At 43.8% G+C, this 20,040-nt stretch overlaps 2 protein-coding genes across 3 annotated transcripts; one reads left to right on the forward strand and one right to left on the reverse strand.

Moving 5' to 3' along the window:
- Positions 1 to 925: 925 nt before the first annotated feature.
- LOC110965419 (bromodomain-containing protein 3) lies at positions 926 to 19,996 on the reverse strand. Its single transcript, XM_022214463.2, is given in 13 exon segments — positions 926 to 3,945; positions 5,281 to 5,579; positions 5,656 to 5,888; positions 6,076 to 6,282; positions 6,453 to 6,581; positions 10,983 to 11,378; positions 11,476 to 11,645; positions 11,838 to 11,982; positions 12,095 to 12,232; positions 12,302 to 12,413; positions 13,129 to 13,165; positions 13,168 to 13,473; positions 19,853 to 19,996. Coding segments are annotated over 12 exon segments (2,037 nt in total). The 5' UTR covers positions 13,220 to 13,473; positions 19,853 to 19,996; the 3' UTR covers positions 926 to 3,826.
- On the forward strand, positions 7,046 to 10,747 carry LOC127534801 (uncharacterized). Of its 2 annotated transcripts, none has more exons than XM_051950977.1 (2): positions 7,046 to 8,005; positions 10,637 to 10,747. In XM_051950977.1, the coding sequence occupies exons 1-2, from the start codon at positions 7,124 to 7,126 to the stop codon at positions 10,661 to 10,663; spliced, it is 909 nt and encodes a 302-aa protein (XP_051806937.1). In that variant the 5' UTR covers positions 7,046 to 7,123; the 3' UTR covers positions 10,664 to 10,747. The 2 variants fall into 2 exon arrangements, with proteins under 2 accessions (XP_051806937.1, XP_051806936.1); XM_051950976.1 differs by lacking the exon at positions 10,637 to 10,747 and adding an exon at positions 10,131 to 10,575.
- Positions 19,997 to 20,040: the final 44 nt, after the last annotated feature.

Below are 20,040 nucleotides of genomic sequence, written 5' to 3' on the forward strand. Positions count from 1 at the left end.
TGACGATACCAACAGTGACAAAAGTGAAAAACAAAACAGCGAAAAAGTAGACAACAAAACACAGAGCAACACAAATGATACACTAAACAACGAATAAAGTGAAACACTAAATGACAAATACTAGACAAAAAACACAAATGAGACAAAAAGAAAAGACAAGAAAAAATGAGATGATAAACTCAAAAGAGACAAAAAAATTAGAACAAAAACTTACTGACAAAAAACAGAAAACACAAGCAAGACAAAAAATGACAAAAACATGATACAAACGTCAGACAAAAATGAGACAAAATAGTGAAAATAAGACAAAACAAAAAAAGAAACTGAGAAAAAAAATGGGACAATCAACACAAAAACCGAGAAAAATAGACAAAGTTATGAACTGACAAAAAAATGGACAAAACACAAGACAAAAAACAGAAAATAACAAACATGACACACGACAAAAGCAAAAAACAAAATGAGAAAAAAATAGACCAAGTTATGAAGTGACAAAAAAAGGACAAAACACAAGTGAAACAAAAACGAGACAAAATTTTACAAAAACAAAAGAACAATCCAGTATTTTACTTTCTGATCCAAACAGCTTGTCATGGTCTAGAAATGATTTTAAATTCATAGTTTTACTAATTTACAATCTGCAGTTAATGTCTTCTCTGGAATTTTTACACTTTGAGGGCCGGATTGGACCCTCTGGAGGACCGCTTTTGGCCCACGGGCCTCATGTTGGACCGCTTTTGGACCACGGGCCTCATGTTGGACCCTCTGGTCTAGAACCAGAACCCTGGAGAACCTCTGCAGTTGGTTAAACTCTGACTGCAGAGCGATGCTCACAGAGAGTTGAACCAACCAGAGGTTCTCCAGGGTTCTGGTTCTAGACGACGACCCGCTGAAGGTTCTGATTTGAATGAGAGTCGAGCCGCTGTGTCGGTTTACGTGTTTATTTATGAAAACAAATGAACTCAGAAAATAAGGATCCCATATCAGTAATTACATCAAATAATTCACTTGTTGGTTTTCGCCGGTTCGTCCTCTCTGCCTCTAGTTCCATCTAACCTCAGACAGCTACTATACAGCTACTATACAGTGCTCAAACATACGGAAGAAAGAACGTACGGCCGGAGTGCATGCAAATACATAAAATCACTTTTTTCCTTTTTCTTATTAAAATACAAAATTAACTATTAGCGTCAAAGCTCGACCATCAACTAAAAACAAACAGAGGAGGGTTACTGTGGCAACGGGCTGTCCGACTGTCCGATAAAACCAAACTTTCATCACTGAGATGTCACGAGATGATCGGAGACGTGAAGAAGCAAGAAGCTGACGAGAACCAACCTCCAACCAATCAAAAACCAATGACCTCATGATCTTCAATCACGTGACAATAAATCCCAGAATGAAGCCCGAGCCAATCAGATAGCTCCTCGGCAGCTCGTCCAACCAGTTAAAACAGATCTCACACCTCATTGGTCAGGATTGTTGTGATGGAACTTTATCAACGATCAGAGTTCTGCCTTCAGACTGGGGACATCTCCAGAGTTCCACACCCTTGAACTCCATAGAGGAGAACGTCCCCTGGAGAAAGTTCAAGAGTAGACCTACCGACAACTGGAGAAAGTTCGAGAGCAGACCTACCGACAACTGGAGAAAGTTCGAGAGCAGACCTACCGACAACAGTTGTCGTAGGTCTGCTCTAGAACTTTCTCCAGGGGACGTTCTCCTTTCCTGCTTCCAGTCTTTAGGTTTAGTCTCACTGAGAACATTCCAGGTCCTTGAAGTCCATAGAGGTGGGTCCAGATTTATCACTTTTTAAAGGTTCCTCTGGTGAATTATCAGAAACCAGAACCACATCCAAGGAACCAATGATTGTTTCTCGGACTCTAAACTGTTCACACTCGGATACATCCCATAATATTTTTGGCTACAATGCTGACTCAGGTTTTGAGACATTCTAGATGAGCTTGAAGCACACTGGATCATCTATAAATTGTTCTAGACCAGTCTCAGGTGATTTTGGACCATTTTTAGTCATTTTATCTCATTTAAGGCAGATTCTGAATAATGTTGGACACGCTGTCGTCACTGGGCTCAAGGTCGATCGTCACTGCTCATAAAACCAAACTTTCATCACTGAGACGTCACAAGATGATCGGAGATGTGAAGAAGCAGGAAGCTGACGAGAACCCACCTCCAACCAATCAAAAACCAATGACCTCATGATCTTCAATCACGTGACAATAAATCCCAGAATGAAGCAGAGCCAATCAGAGGCTCTAGATCTCAAGAATTCGAGAACCTGGAACCAGAACAGAGTCTTAATCAAACACACGATTGACTGACAGATACTATCACGACATCACTTCCTCAACCTACTGATGACATACCACCCAATGGCAGGTCACATGATCGCCTGAAGGAAGCCAATCAATCTCCTTATTGGTTATCGATCAGAGCTGCTGCAGCCAATCAGGAGACTGCTCTGGAGCTCCTGGTGAATGTTTGGTTTTACTCTGGGACACTAAAAATCATAAAAACACGAGCTGATGAATAAATACGAGTCGTTTGTCGGACAGACTTTTATCGTTTTGGGCTAAAATAAGAAGCTTTAAAAGAACGGGAGCCGGAACCGGTCGGTCTTTACAGTATGAGTGGTTGATTTGGCGAGGGGGCGGGGCTTTGAACAGGACAGCGGTACAAATACATCTTTATATAGAGAACCTTATAAGACACAAACAAGTTCAGCACACAACCTGAAAAATCAAAGAAAATAAAAGTAAATGTAGTGTTAAAAAAAGAAAAGTTTGTGGCTGCAGTGTGACGCCCTGCAGGACCAGCAGGGGGCAGGATTCTACAAGCAGACATCCCAGTGAGCAGAGAGACGATCCAGAGCAGTCTGAAGAGGTTCCAGCTGAGTCTGAGAGGAACTAAACACCTTTACCTGTCCACAACACTTCAGATTGTTTCCGTTAACTTGATTCGTAGATTCTTTCCTGCAGGTTTCTGAGGAACCCTCCAAACATTCACCGGCTCCAGCTTCTCAGACGTGAAGATGCTCAGACAGGAAGTTACAAACTATGTTTTCACCATTTATTTTAATCAACACACTGAGAAGTGAAGGAATCTTGGGCTGACTCAGAATCTGATTGGAGGAATGAGCTCAAAGTTGAACTGATTATCTTTGGTTTGGGATTGTTTGGAACCTAAATGACGTACGTGATCAGACTAATCGATAAGGAAGTGATCAATGTTTCTGGATTGTAGCGGATCGTCTCTCTGCAGCCAAATGTCTTCAAACCAAACCGACATTATTGTCTCTCCTCGTTCCCAATCGATCAACATCCAGAACCCCCCCGAGGTCACCTGCCCTCGTCTCCCATGATGCTCCAGGAATGTGTCCAGAGGTCAGGGGTCACCGCCAGCCGCCACCCACCAGAGGAGGAGGAAGAACACCTCATTCATCTCCAGATCCCGCCTCCCCGCCTGCTGGCTCCGCCCACCGCTCCTCCTTCTTCTTCTCTTGCTGCTGGACGTCGCTGCGTTCTTCTTCTGCTCCTCCTCTGGTGTCTGTCTGCGTCCTCCAGGAAAAACGAAACAACACTAGGAGCTAAAAAACGGTTCAGCCTATTTACATACAGTCTCCACGTCTGGGCGTGCGCATGTGTGTGTGTGTGTCTATGGTAAGAAGTTCAGAGTGTGTATCTCTGTCTTGTTTGTGTGTTTGTCCAGGATGGAAGTTTACACGTGTGTGTGAGTGTGTGCGTGTGTGTGTGAATAAACCTCTGTGTGTGTGTGTTCAGTAACGTGTGTGTCTGTGTGTGTGTGTTCAGTCTGTGTCGGAGGAAGAGGAGGTTCCTGTTGAGGAGCTGTCATCAGAGGAGGAAGAGGAGCTGCCACTCAAACGACTAGCCCCGCCTCCAGAGGCCCCGCCTCCTGCTGCCTTCTCTGTAAAGAGGGAGAGAGGGGGAGGAGTTAGTGTGATCATGTGACCTGCTGGGAGCAAATCAGAGCTCTATGTAGCTCATCTGGAATAAACTAAATACTAACGAATTAATAACGAATAAAGAATGAACCAGCGAAGAACGACTGATCTGAAAACAACCACAAAAAGAAGAAAAACAACCTAAACATGACACAAACAAGGTGCTTCCTAAAGCTATGGGTCCACTAGATGTGATTTCCCCACACATCAACGCACCGCATCTGAACATCACACAGACGGCGGGCGGTCACTAGCGGGTCACTACGTGGTCACATGACAGAGCTCTCACCTTGACAGTCCAGCAGATGAGTCTCATAAACACAGTGGCTTGGCCACAAACTGTCTAATATTACAAAAACACTTCAGAGGAAAATATTTCTGAAAGCATTTGAGGAGAGAAATAATCTGCAGCAGCTGAATCTGTCCTGGTTTTAGTTCACCGATGGTTAGTTTAGACGTTTGAGGACAGTTTCAGAATGCGTGGAATCTCTGCTCTACTTTATGCAAATGAGCTGCAGGTAAACACACCGGATCACAGCTGGAAACACCCCACATGTGGCGTTCTGGTTTGGTTGCGGTGTATTTACATCTGTGATCCGGTGTGTTTACCGGAGAGGGCTGCAGCTCATTTGCATAAAGTAGACTGGACTCTCCTTTATCCAAATTGGATGCAGCGTGCAGCGATCCAACGCATCATGAAACTGTCCTGAAACGTCTAAACTAGGCTTCGGTGGAATAAAACCAGGACAGATTCAGCTGCTGCAGATTATTTCTCTCCTCAAATGCTTTCAGAAATACTTTTCTCTGAAGTGTTTTTGAAATAACAGACAAAGCTTGTGGCCGGCCCGCTGTGTTTATCCAACATGCTGCCTGACCATCAAGCTGAAAGCTCGGTCGTGTGACAATATTGTGGTCCATTCGCCATCCGTGCAATTTTCATATGTGGTGTGTTGCCTTCCGGGAAAATCACATCTAGTGGACACACAGCTTTAGTGTTGATGTCAAAGTGATCAGTAAAATCAGAAACTGCAGTGGGCCCAGCATTGATCCCTGAGGGACGCCTTCATCAGCTGTCTTAAGAGTTTTAGAGATAAAATCAAATAAACCTGATGAAATCTCCAATCAGAACCTCAGAAGCAGATCTTCTGAGGTTGAAGTTTTTGTGTTTTCCAGGTTTGGTGGGTCTAATACTGCAGCCTCTGTGCAATACTATATTGTACTATGCAGTACTGTGGTAGTACTATGCAGTACTGTGGTAGTACTGTGGTAGTACTATGCAGTACTGTGGTAGTACTCACGCAGGAGCTTCCTCTGCTTCTTCTGCAGGCAGGACTTGACGTAGCGCTCCAGCTCTCGGAGTGTGGAGGGTTTGAGCGTCTCGAAGTCGATCTCGATCTCGTCGGGGTTGGAGTCCCTCAGCGATGGCTCTCTAGACTGGATGATGTGGACGACTCGACCCAGCTTCTCTCCTGGCAGCCGGTTGATGTCCAGGCTCAGCTGGCGCTTCTCGTCATACGACATCGGCAGCGATGACTCCTCGCCATCGTCGCCGTTGGCGGAGCCGCCACCCGACGTCTTGCTGCCTTTCTTCGGTTGCCTAGAAACAGAGAGCGGCTCTGATTGGTCGGGCATGTCTAACCTTTAGCTACAGCAGAATGTTCTAGACACTGTACCTGGTGGCATTCACCGTGCTGTTGGCTTTTCTGGCGGGTGCCTTCTTCTGATTGGCTGGTTTGGGCTGCTGGGCGGCGGCCTTCGGCTTCTTCTCCTCCTCCATCTTGGTCTTGTTCCCTTTTTCTTTGTCCTTATCCTTCTTCTTCTCCTTGTCTTTCTTCTCTTTCTTCTTCTTTGGCTTACTGACCGGAGCCTGGGACAGGACGGCCAGCTGCTCGTGCACCGCCTTCAACTGGTGGAATACACTGATTATCAATACCCATCACCAATAATCAATACACAGAGATGCCTTCAACTGGTGGAATAGACTGATTATCAATACCCATCACCAATAATCAATACACACTGATCAATAAAGAAATGTGAACATGACAGAAACATGTACAGCTTCATTAAATATTTAAAAAGTTGTTCTTGACCTGTGATTGGTCGGCAGCACCAACCTGCTCCTGAAGCTCAGCCAATCGCGTGGCTCGCTCCTCCTCAGAGTCAGACGATTCGTCAGAGGAGGAGTTGTTGCTGCTGTCAGAGGAGGCGGTGCTTTTACTGACCAAAGGGGTGGTAGAAGGAACCGACGCCTCCAGGCCCTCATCTGGGATCTTTGCGAACCGCATCTCAAACACATCCTAAAGACAGGGTATTGATTACTGATCAGTGATCAATACTGACAACTGATTACAGCTATGGATCAGGGATGTAGGGGTTATTGATTATCGACCACAGCCACTAATAAAGTGGGCAGATTGATTACTGATCACAGCTATGGATCAGTGCAGGTTCTGGAGGTTCTGCGTACCTGCAGCTTGCGGGCCATGGCCACCACCTCGTGGTCTGGAGGATTGTACTTGTAACAGTTGGAGAACATTAACCTGACGTCGGTGGCGAAGCTCTGAGGGTCGCTGTACTCTCCTTTATCCATCTTTTTCTGTCGAGGAAAAGACAAGTCAGATTTGAACAGCTCCAGGATCAAACTATCTGAAAGATCAATGAAAACCTAGTGATCAATGACATGTAAGTGTTTCATGTCACATTCAAGGAAACAGAACATGTGGAGAAATGTTGGTTGGACTGTTCTGGTAGATCTGCCGTCACCAGGAGAAAGGTTCTACATCAGCAGCTTCCAGGATTAATCCACACTGAACACCCCCACACTATTAGAGCTTTGGACTGGTCCAACCTGACAGACACTGCTAGTCAGACTGATTCAACATTTACTGAACATTTACTGGACACTGGATGTTTACCGGACGTTTACCAAATGTTTACCGGATGTTTACCAAATGTTTACCGGACGTTTACCAAATGTTTATCGGACGTTTACCAAATGTTTACCAGACGTTTACCAAATGTTTACCGGACATTTACCAAATGTTTACCGGACGTTTACCGGATGTTTACCGGACGTTTACCGGATGTTTACCAAATGTTTACCGGACATTTACCAGATGTTTACCGGACGTTTACCGGATGTTTACCAAATGTTTACCAGACGTTTACCGGATGTTTACCAAATGTTTACCGGACATTTACCAAATGTTTACCGGACGTTTACCGGATGTTTACCAAATGTTTACCGGACATTTACCGGATGTTTACCGGACGTTTACCAAATGTTTACCGGACATTTACCAAATGTTTACCGGACGTTTACCGGATGTTTACCGGATGTTTACCAGACGTTTACCGGATGTTTACCAAATGTTTACCGGACATTTACCAAATGTTTACCGGACGTTTACCGGATGTTTACCAAATGTTTACCGGACATTTACCAAATGTTTACCGGATGTTTACCAAATGTTTACCAGACGTTTACCAAATGTTTACCAGACGTTTACCGGACGTTTACCAAATGTTTACCGGACATTTACCAAATGTTTACCGGACGTTTACCAAATGTTTACCGGATGTTTACCAAATGTTTACCAGACGTTTACCAAATGTTTACCAGACGTTTACCAAATGTTTACCAGACGTTTACCGGATGTTTACCAAATGTTTACCGGACATTTACCAAATGTTTACCGGACGTTTACCAAATGTTTACCGGACGTTTACCAAATGTTTACCGGACGTTTACCAAATGTTTACCGGACGTTTATCAAATGTTTACCAGACGTTTACCGGATGTTTACCAAATGTTTACTGGATATTTACCAAATGTTTTCCAGACGTTTATCAAATGTTTACCAGACATTTAACGGACATTTGCAAAATGTTTACCGGATGCTTACCAAATGTTCATTGTACGCTTACCAAACATTTACCGGACGTTTACCAAATGCTTGCCAGATGTTTACCAAATGTTTACCGGACGTTTACCAAATGTTTACTGGACGTTTATCGGAGGTTTACCGGACGTTTACCAAATGTTTACCGGACGTTTACCGGATGTTTACCAAATGTTTACCGGACATTTACCAAATGTTTACCAGACGTTTACCGGATGTTTACCAAATGTTTACCGGACATTTACCAAATGTTTACCGGACGTTTACCGGACGTTTACCAAATGTTTACCGGACGTTTACCAAATGTTTACCGGACGTTTATCAAATGTTTACCAGACGTTTACCGGATGTTTACCAGATGTTTACCAAATGTTTTCCAGACGTTTATCAAATGTTTACCAAACATTTACCAAATGTTTACTGGACGTTTATCGGAGGTTTACCGGACGTTTACCAAATGTTTACCGGACGTTTACCAAATGTTTACTGGACGTTTATCGGAGGTTTACCGGACGTTTACCAAATGTTTACCGGACGTTTACCAAATGTTTACTGGACGTTTATCGGAGGTTTACCGGACGTTTACCAAATGTTTACTGGACGTTTACCAAATGTTTACCAGATGTTTACCGGATGTTTACCGGACGTTTACCGGACGTTTACCGGATGTTTACCAAATGTTTACTGGATATTTACCAAATGTTTTCCAGACGTTTACCAAATGTTTACCAGACATTTAACGGACGTTTGCAAAATGTTTACCGGATGCTTACCAAATGTTTACCGGACGTTTACCAAATGTTAACTGGACGTTTATAGGAGGTTTACCAGATGTTTACCAAATGTTAACCGGACGTTTACCGGATGTTTACCAGACGTTTTCCAGATGTTTATCGGACGTTTACCAGACGTTTACCAGATGTTTACTGGACATTTGCCAAATGTTTACCAGACATTTACAAGAGGTTTACCAAATGTTAACCGGACGTTTACCGGATGTTTATCGGACATTTACCAGACATTTACCAGATGTTTACTGGACATTTGCCAAATGTTTACCAGACATTTACCAAATGTTTACCAGACATTTACAAGAGGTTTACCAAATGTTAACCGGACGTTTACCAAATGTTTACGGGACATTTGCCAAATGTTTACCAGATGTTTACCAAATGTTTACCAGACGTTTACCAAATGTTTACCAGACATTTGCCAAATGTTTACCAGACGTTTACCAAATGTTTACCAGACGTTTACCAAATGTTTACCGGACGTTTACCGGACGTTTATCAAATGTTTAGCAAATGTTTACTGGATATTTACCAAATGTTTTCCCAGACATTTACCAAATGTTTACCAGACGTTTACCAAATGTTTACCGGACGTTTACCGGACGTTTATCAAATGTTTAGCAAATGTTTACTGGATATTTACCAAATGTTTTCCCAGACATTTACCAAATGTTTACCAGACATTTAACGGACATTTGCAAAATGTTTACCGGATGCTTACCAAATGTTCATTGTACGCTTACCAAACATTTACCGGACGTTTACCAAATGCTTGCCAGATGTTTACCAAATGTTTACCGGACGTTTACCAAATGTTTACTGGACGTTTATCGGAGGTTTACCAGATGTTTACCAAATGTTAACCGGACGTTTACCAGACATTTACGGACGTTTACCAAATGTTTACCAGACGTTTTCCGGATGTTTATCGGACGTTTACCAGACGTTTACCAGATGTTTACTGGACATTTGCCAAATGTTTACCAGACGTTTACCAAATGTTTACCAGACATTTACCAAATGTTAACCGGACGTTTACCGGATGTTTATCGGACGTTTACCAGACGTTTACCGGACATTTGCCAAATGTTTACCAGACATTTACCAAATGTTTACCAGACATTTACAAGAGGTTTACCAAATGTTAACCGGACGTTTACCAAATGTTTACCGGACATTTGCCAAATGTTTACCAGACGTTTACCAAATGTTTACCAGACGTTTATCAAATGTTTAGCAAATGTTTACTGGATATTTACCAAATGTTTTCCCAGACATTTACCAAATGTTTACCAGACATTTAACGGACGTTTGCAAAATGTTTACCGGATGCTTACCAAATGTTCATTGTACGCTTACCAAACATTTACCGGACGTTTACCAAATGCTTGCCAGATGTTTACCAAATGTTTACCGGACGTTTACCAAATGTTAACTGGATGTTTATCGGAGGTTTACCAGATGTTTACCAAATGTTAACCGGACGTTTACCAGACATTTACGGACGTTTACCAAATGTTTACCAGACGTTTTCCGGATGTTTATCAGACGTTTACCAGACGTTTACCAGATGTTTACCGGACATTTGCCAAATGTTTACCAGACATTTACCAAATGTTTACCAGACATTTACCAAATGTTTACCAGACATTTACCAAATGTTTACCAGACGTTTACCAAATGTTTACCGGACGTTTATCAAATGTTTAGCAAATGTTTACTGGATATTTACCAAATGTTTTCCCAGACATTTACCAAATGTTTACCAGAAATTTAACGGACATTTGCAAAATGTTTACCAGATGCTTACCAAATCTTCATTGTACGCTTACCAAACATTTACCGGACGTTTACCAAATGCTTGCCAGATGTTTACCAAATGTTTACCGGACCTTTACCGAATGTTTACCGGGCGTTTATCAAATGTTTACCAAATGTTTACTGGACGTTTATCGGAGGTTTACCAGATGTTTACCAAATGTTAACCGGACGTTTACCAGACATTTACGGACGTTTACCAAATGTTTACCGGACATTAACAGGAGGTTTACCAAATGTTAACCGGATGTTTACCGGATGTTTATCGGACGTTTACCAGACGTTTACTGGACATTTGCCAAATGTTTACCAGACATTTACAAGAGGTTTACCAAATGTTAACCGGACGTTTACCGGATTTTGACTGGACATTTGCCAAATGTTTACCGGACATTTACCAAATGTGTATCAAACATCCACTGGATGTGTACTGGGTGTTTATTTAGACTTGAGAGGCTGGTGAGTGATGCAGTGTGATGTCATTACCCGGACAGTACTGAGGTCCATGGGGTGTTTGATGATGTCGTGGTAGTCGTGCAGCTCCAGCGCCTCGGCGTCCACTGGCTTGTAGAAGGGCCAGGCGTAGGCGGCGTGTTTCTTCGACAGCATCTCTTTCAGGATGGCGTCGCAGTGCTTCATCTGTTCACCCAGCTTCCCGCCTTTCCTCCCGCCCGCCACGCCACCACCTCCACCAACCTCTCCTCCCGCCACCTCCTCACCCGTCTCCCGCCGGGTCTTTGCCGGGCGAGCGGCAGCTTCACGGCGAGAGGAGCCAAGTTTGGCCGGTTTGGTGTCCTGAGCGGACGGAGAGTCGGCGCGACCGGCGGAGATTGCTGACGTGGTCGGAGTGGTGGTGTCGGCTTTCCTCTTCACACCTTTCTTCTGTTAGACACACAGGTGAGAACAGACAGACAGGCAGACATTCAGTTTCTGTCTGTTTTCTTTCAGGTCAGCTGATATTGCTCCACACGGCTGTTACCTTGACAACAGGCTGTGCAGATGGCATCATGGTTGCCGGGGGCTGCGGGGCAGACACGGGGGGCGTAGCCTGTACAGGTGTGGGCGTGGTCGAGATGACAGGTGTCTGAGAAGGTGAGGGGGAGGGGTAGGAGGGGGGAGGGGAGGCTGAAGACTCGGCCTGCTGACTCACTGGGAGAGAGAGAGTACTGTTAGTACTGCAAATGTCACAGTACTACATAAAACAGATTTCATGCAGAAAAACACACAGTAACTCTGTTCTGGTACATTTTCTCTAAACACCTGTTAAACATCACAGTTCTGTCCCAACACCTCACTGCAGTACTACTTGCTGTACTACCTGTCGTACTACTGCAGTATTACCTGTAGTAGCGGCCGGCTGCTTGCTCTTGTTCTTGCCTTTCGGAGCTGGAGGCAGCAGAGCGACTTCTTCTTGAGGCATCTGAGCTACTTTCTGTAGGAAAATCTTCTCTAAAGCCTGAGCCATGAGGACGATGTCATCTGTAGGCTGCACACACACGTCATCAACATCCGTAAAGTTCAACTCTACCAACTGCTTCTTAAGGGTTACTCTGTACTGCAGTACTGTGTGTAATACTGTGTACTGCAGTGCTGTGTACCTTGTTGTAGATGTAACAGTTGGTGAACATGGTGTTGAAGTCCTGCATGGCTTCACTGGCGCTCCAGTAGTAGTTGTTCTCCAGACGTTTCTTGATGGTTCCCATGTCCATGGGGTTCTTGATCACCTTGTGATAGTCCTGCAGACACAGACAGGTGAGCAGGTGTACAGACTGCAGGTGAGACTCAGTAACAGGGGACAGACGTACCGCCAGACACAGCTTGATGGCGTCCACCGGCTGGTAGAAGGGCCAGGCGAACTGATGCTTCCACAGAGTCTTCACCACCACGTTCTGCATGTACTGCAGCTGGTTGGTCTTCCTGAGGGACACACACACACACAGGTCAGCACACACACACACACACACACACACACACAGGTCAGCACACACACACACACACACAGGTCAGCACACACACACACACACACACACACACACACACACACACACACACACACACACAGGTCAGCACACACACAGGTCAGCACACACACACACACACACAGGTCAGCACACACACACACACACACACAGGTCAGCACACACACACACACACACACAGGTCAGCACACACACACACACACACAGGTCAGCACACACACACACACAGGTCAGCACACACACACACACAGGTCAGCACACACACACACAGGTCAGCACACACACACACACACAGGTCAGCACACACACACACACACAGGTCAGCACACACACACACAGGTCAACACACACACACACACACACACACACACACACACACAGGTCAACACACACACACACACACACACACCTGATCCCTCATCCTCTAACCGGTTCTATCTGGTTCTACTCCACCTCTAAATCAGAGAATCCTCCAAAACCAACCAAACCCACAGCCACCAGTTAAACCAGTCCTTCTACTGGTACCACGGCACACACTGCTCTACATACTGCAAACATACGTGACCACTCCAACACGTGTGGTCCCCACTAACCAGGAAAACCTTCAGCATGTTTATTAAGACCCTGATTCCCAGGTGTCCAGGTGTGCCTACCTGCCCGGCTTGGTGGGGTTGGTGACCTCAGGGGGGGTGGGTTGGTGAGGGCTGGGGGGCTGGGGGGAGCAGCCTCAGGGGCGTCCGACATGGTGGACGGTGGAGACGCAGCAATGCACCGTGGGACGGCAGGGTTCGGCCTGGAGGTGAGAAAACAAACTCCCTCTGCAGGAGGAGGGTGTGTGTGTGTGTGTGTGTGTGTGTGTGTGTGTGTGTGTGTGTGTGTGTGTGTGTGTGTGAGGGCACACAGGTGTGAGGTGGGGGTGTGTTCAGTTCAGTCCAGGTGCTGCTGGGGAGGCTTCAGCTCGATGTTTCCTTCGAGGAGACAAACTCCCATCGCACAACCTGAGAGACAGACAGACAGACATCATCAGCTCATCATAGCATGTACAACAAAGACTTCTCTGTATGTCTGCTAACAACATTTAATAGTCTCCCAGAAGGTTTCTGTGCGGCTGTGTTTCCCTCCCTGTTTTCTAGTCTCTCCTTCAGAGGAGTCAGAGTCTTGGTGGCCTCCCTCTCTAGTCTCTCAGGTCTTGAGGACGTCCTGCTCTAGTCACATTTATTCATGTTCCATCTTCCTTCCATTTCTTCATGATGGATTTAACTGGACTCCAGGAGATCTTCAGGAACTTTAAATGTTCTTGTATCGTCCTGACTGATGCTGTTCAACAACCTTTCCTCAGAGTTTCTTGGATCTTCAGTCTTCATGGTGTAGTTCTATCCAGGAGTTCTGATCCACCAGAGACTGGACCTTCAGATCCAGGAGTCTTCATCCTCCAATCACTGACCTCAGATCATCCAATAATGACTTCTAGACCAGCTGGCTGCTCTGAGTTCAGTTAGAACCACTTTAAAGAGGTGAAAACTGATGCAATATCGTCATTTTTTTAAAAATTATTCAACATTACTTTGTAGAATCAGTTTTCACTCAGACATGAAAGCATCTTTGTTGTTGTTTATTTCTGCTCAAAAAGCTAAACTGAGCATGATTCAACGTTGAAAGGCAATAAAAGGAAAAAAATTCAAGGAAAATGAAAACTTCTTATCGACGCCGGATTTTATCAGTTAATGCGAGTCCTTTGGCCCCGAGATCAAGTCAGCTTTCATCATTTAGATTCAAAATAAACCAAAAAAGACAAAATCTCCAGTAGACGACACAGAAAATGTTTCGTACAACAAAAACTCAACAAGAAATAAGTAAAAAAAAAAAACTGACAAAATGTTTTCCAAGTTTCATCATAACATCCAAAATTACCACAAAAAGATGCAAAAATCAGGAGCCTGTATAGTTCAATGGGTTAAGCAGGCGAACCACGTATAGGAGCTGGTCTCCGACGCAGCGGTTCGATTCCCACTCGCGGCCCTTTGCTGCATGTCTTCTCCCCCATTTCCTGTCAGTCTCTCACTTAGCCTGTCAAATAAAGCCGAAAAAAGGCCCAAAAATAAAATATGCAAAAAGATGCAAAAACCAAAGAATGTGAAAGACGTCTCAAATTCCCGTACAATCTCATCAGTTCAGTGATTCACTGGAAACATCTGTCACACAATCAGCACAAAATACCAAAACTACACAGAAAAAAAACACAAACCTACACAAAAAGATGCAGACTCACAACTGAACTATGGGAATTCTCCAAAAAGAGAAAAAAACCACACAGTCCCAACAAAACGATGCAAACCACCACAAATGTTTGTGTATCGATCAGATTCGATCGTTCTGAAGCTACTTGATGGAACTCAGAGCTCCAATCACCATCGATCGATTATTGAAAACTAATCAATTGAAGATCTGCTTTAGTCATTTTCTGCAGGAAAAACGTCAACTCTTTAGTCTTTAGCGTCCACAGATTCACTGAAAGACACAAACAGCTGATCTACACTTGAACCGATAACCTGAGTATTGATCCGTATCGATCGCTGCACTAACAGAAACAAACAGGGAGTGTCACCTGGCTCTGCTCGGCCAATCAGGACCTCACGCCACCTGGTTTACCTGAGCAGGCTCCGGACCAGAACCTTTCATGGTGGTAATCAATCAGGAGCAACAGCAAACTGAGGAACATTTTCAACACATTTTCCCAACTAAAACTAACAACAGGAGGTCCTCGGCTTACAGCGTCTTGTTGGAGCTGGAGAATGAATTGAGTAATCGTTTTAACGTTACGGCATCAAAAGCAGACGAGAGAAATAACCGTCCGGACAGAACACGGACGGACATCTGCACGGTCTCGTAAACGCACAGATGTTCGTCCACGAAACAAAATGGAGACAAACAACTTACGAAGCAACAAAAAAAATGGACAAATTACTAGGGCTGGACCCGAATATTCGTTCGCTACGACACAATCCCGATATTAATTTTGGTATCCGAATATTCGCCCCCCACCGGACGTTACCGGGTGGAAAGAATATGCTGCATTACTATCTTCCCTCCGACTTCGGCCCACATCGGCACTTATCGGCTCATCCCTTCGTGTGATCACATAAACATATACACATATGTCGATGTGATCACTCCTTCCTCCCCCAGACGAAAATATTCGGAGCTCGTCTCTTCCCTCCGCCTTCGGCCCACTTCGGCTCATCCCACCGTGTTCGGCTCATCTCGGCTCCTCCATTCATGTTTCTTACCACCACCCAAATGTCCGGGTTGCTGCAGACTCTGACGTCACGCTTCACTTCGTTGCATAAACACAAGACAAGATGCTGAAGACCTCCGCTGTTTGGGAATTCTTCAGTTTAACTGAAGACAAAACGTAGGCAAAATTTGGACTCGGGAGACCAGACGAACGGATCCGAATATTTGGGCCGTCCCTGCCACAAGCCGCCAAAAATTAGACAAAAAAAATGACAGAAATGACACCAAAAACTAGACAAAAAAATGACAAAAACGAGACCAAGAATTAAGACGCAAAATGACGGAAACGAGACCAAAAATTAGACACAAAAGGTCGGAAATGAGACCAAAAATTAGAGACAAAAGGACGGAAATGAGACCAAAAATTAGACACAAAAGGACGGAAACAAGACCAAAAATTAGACACAAAATGACGGAAACAAGACCAAAAATTAGACACAAAATGACGGAAACGAGACCAAAAAAATGACAGAAACGAGACCAAAAATTAGACACCAAATGACGGAAACGAGACCAAAAAAATGACAGAAACGAGACCAAAAATTAGACACAAAATGATGGAAACGAGACCAAAAATTAGACACCAAATGACGGAAACGAGACCAAAAAAATGACAGAAACGAGACCAAAAATTAGACACCAAATGACGGAAACGAGACCAAAAAAATGACAGAAACGAGACCAAAAATTAGACACAAAATGACGGAAACGAGACCAAAAATTAGACACAAAATGACGGAAACGAGACCAAAAAAATGACAGAAACAAGACCAAAAATTAGACACAAAATGACGGAAACGAGACCAAAAATTAGACCAAAAAAATGACGGAAACGAGACCAAAAATTAGACACAAAAGGAAGGAAACGAGACCAAAAATTAGACACAAAAGGACGGAAACGAGACCGAAAATTAGACACAAAATGACAAAAACGAGACCAAAAATTAGACACAAAATGACGGAAACGAGACCAAAAATTAGACACAAAATGACGGAAACGAGACCGAAAATTAGACACAAAATGACAAAAACGAGACCAAAAATTAGACACAAAATGACAAAAACGAGACTAAAAATTAGACACGACAGAAACGAGACCAAAAATTAGACACAAAATGACAGAAACGAGACCAAAAATTAGACACAAAATGACGGAAACGAGACCAAAAATTAGACACAAAATGACAAAAACAAGACCAAAAATTAGACACAAAATGACGGAAACGAGACCAAAAATTAGACACAAAATGACAGAAACGAGACCAAAAATTAGACACAAAATGACAGAAACGAGACCAAAAATTAAACAAAAAAAATGACAGAAAATGCTAAAAGCGACAAAAACGAAACAAAAGATAAAAACATGGGACAAACGACAAACGTCTGACAAAAAACAAGACAAAAAATTAGACAAATGAGAAACAAAGCAACAAAAACTAGACAATATGACAAAAATGAGACTTTCTGATCCAAACAACTTGTCCTGGTCTAGAAATGATTTTAAACATATAGCTGGACACCCATGGTTTAGATCGTTTACTCTGATCAATCAGTCCTCGTTAATTGTTTTTAATTCAAACTAAACTCTGTGCATTTCATGGTTTCTTTCTTCTCGCACAGTATACTTAAGACATCTGAGGAAACTGATCCACGATTTTCTGATATTTTATTGAGCAAACAGCTGATCGATCGATCAAGAAAATAATCAGATCTGTTTGTGAAAAGCTGCAACAGACGTTTCAGCAACTTATAATAGTTTTTACGTAGAATTACCAAATATTTACTGGTTACAGCTTATTAATGTGACTATTTTAGCTTTTCTTTGTTATTACTGACAGGAAAATAAATGAGTGTGGTGCAGTTTCAATTAGTTTTTATCTATAAAATGCCAGACGATTAAAGAAAACTGCCCATATGAAACGTCTAAAATGTCACCTTCAGGTGTTTTGTTTGGTCAAAAGTTGCAATAATCAACTGATTAACCTCCAACTATTGACATAACAACCTACTCTGGATAATCGACTGACCGGTTTGAATGAAACCGTCTGAATGAGGTCTGAGCTCCGGCTGAGACTCACTGCATGTTTTGTGTCGCTTGTCTTATTTTTTTCCTTGCTTTTGGCGTTTTGTGTCGTTTATGTAATAATTTGTTTAATTTTTGATCTTGTTTTTGTCATTTTGCATCTCATTTTTGTAATATTTTGTCTTTTTTGTCTGACTTTTGTCGTTTGTCTCAAGTTTTTGTTGCTGTGTTTCTCATTTTTATCTCGTTTGTGTAATTTTTTGTTTTGCAGGTTTTTATCCATTTCTTGTCTTGTTTTGTGCCGCTTGTCTCATTGTTTTGTCATTTTGCTTCTTTCTTTTGTCGTTTGCGTCTTTTTGTCGCTTTGAAACTGTTTGGTGGGATTTTTTTTGCTGTGTTTCATCTCGCTTGTCTAATATTTTGTCATGTTTTTGTTGTTTCTTGTGGGTTTTTTTGTTTTCCTTTTGCTGCCTTGATTATGCAGTAAAACCCTCTCTGGTTCAGTTCCAGGTGACTAAACGTTGTTCCTTTGTCGACACTGATCTGGACGCTGTAATGTGGAAAGCGTGTGAAAGAGGTCTGAGACTCCGCATGTTTCTGTGGCTGGTCACCACTGATACACTGAATTATTTCACGACTGCCTCTCTGTGCAGCTAAAAACAAAACTGACCATCCAAAGCTTCAGACGATCACAAACTGTCAGAAGAGACAGCAGAAGAACAAAACCTGCACAAGAACATCAGAGAAAGATGCAAAAAAGACACTCTGAAGTCCAGTTTATACACGCCTCTGAAGAAAACCAACTCGGTGTGCAAATACACAGTTTTCTATCGGTTTGAGGTTTCCCAAATGATTGGGAACCAAACAAATGTTTAATTTATAATGAAATGTAGAGAATACTACAGCTCCTAACAGTGTGACTGCAGTCAGAAACTACACTGTAATTAACATGATTTATATGGTTTAAAAAACAATAGAAAAGAGATCTACTGTGACTACAGCAAACAGACTAAATTCTGTGATTTAAGCTTCTTCAATGGGAATTTCTGCTGTCAGAGGAAAGAAACAGAACATATTCCCATTATTTGTGATTATTAATGGACATACTCCCATTAATCTGTGATTAATCACAGACTTCAGCAACTTCCATGGGAATATGTTCTGGTTTCTTTCCTCGTCTATGACAGCAAACTGAAGATGTTTGGACTAAACGAGATTTTTCACCATTTTAGAGACCAAACAACACCAGTCAGGCAAAAATAATCATTTAGACCCATAATTCTAACCTTTCAGTCACAACCAGCAGCAGGAAATCAGCAGATTTTCATTAGAACTAGTCCCTAAAAGGTAATTAAACCTGTAAAAACACCTGATGCAGAACACAGAGCAGGTAAAGTAACTGTCCCAGCCTCCTACCTGCCTACTGGACACCGGTCTATCGTCCCCCGGCCGCCCAGCGGAGACCGAGCGTCCGGCGGCGGCTCGCTCTGCCTGCATGCTGCTGCGGTCCAGCGGCTAACCAGCGAGCTAACTGCTAACAGCGGCCGCCGCGACCGACAAAATCCGCACAAACCCGGGGGAACACCCGCCCGGTGCCCCGCCTGACGCCCGAAGACGGTGATTCTCCGCTGATCGAGCGGCGGAGCTCCACCGGAGACACGGCGGCTGCGACCGTTTCACCAAACATCCCGTTTATGTCGCTTCAAAAAGATGGCGGGCAAGCCGAGGCAGAATACGAGCTAGGTGGCTAGCTAACCGAGCTACCTCCACAAAACGTGATTAATAGCGGTCGGAGCGGGAGTTTAGCTGCCCGTTCGGGCGTTGAGGGGGCTATGTGGACGCCTGGTCGGCGGTGAGCCACACATTGAGCGGATTAAGTCGTCCAGAAATCGGATCTTTGTAGATGTTGCCGCTAACGAGCCGTTAGCCTGTTAGCTGAGCTTTGTCTGAAGGCGCCGAGCGACCAGAGAGCCACCGACACACTCCGCACACTCCCGCACCGACCCTCTGCCTCGTACACCCGCCCGCCCCACCGCTACCGCTCAGAGAGGCGTGTTTACTTTGTGTTTCGGTGCTCCGATGCGTCCAGCGGCGGATTACCGTCCGGTTTCTCCAACGTTTATATTTTAGCCAAGTAGCATAATAGATGAGTTATCAGCTGTCCACCGTGTGCGCAGGCGCAGTGCCGAGCAGCATCATCGATGTTGTTGTGACCGGATTGGCTGACCGCGGTGGTGAAGCGCTGTGA

This window comes from Acanthochromis polyacanthus, chromosome 7 (genome assembly GCF_021347895.1).
Source record: "Acanthochromis polyacanthus isolate Apoly-LR-REF ecotype Palm Island chromosome 7, KAUST_Apoly_ChrSc, whole genome shotgun sequence".
Classification (NCBI taxonomy): Eukaryota; Metazoa; Chordata; class Actinopteri; family Pomacentridae; genus Acanthochromis; species Acanthochromis polyacanthus.

Coding starts and splice junctions, on each gene's coding strand:
- LOC127534801 (XM_051950977.1), top strand. CDS start 7,124: ATGTTTACCAAATGTTTACCAGACGTTTACCGGATGTTTACCAAATGT. Junction 8,006..10,636: donor TTACTGGACGTTTATCGGAG/GTTTACCGGACG, acceptor CGTTTATCGGAG/GTTTACCAGATGTTTACCAA.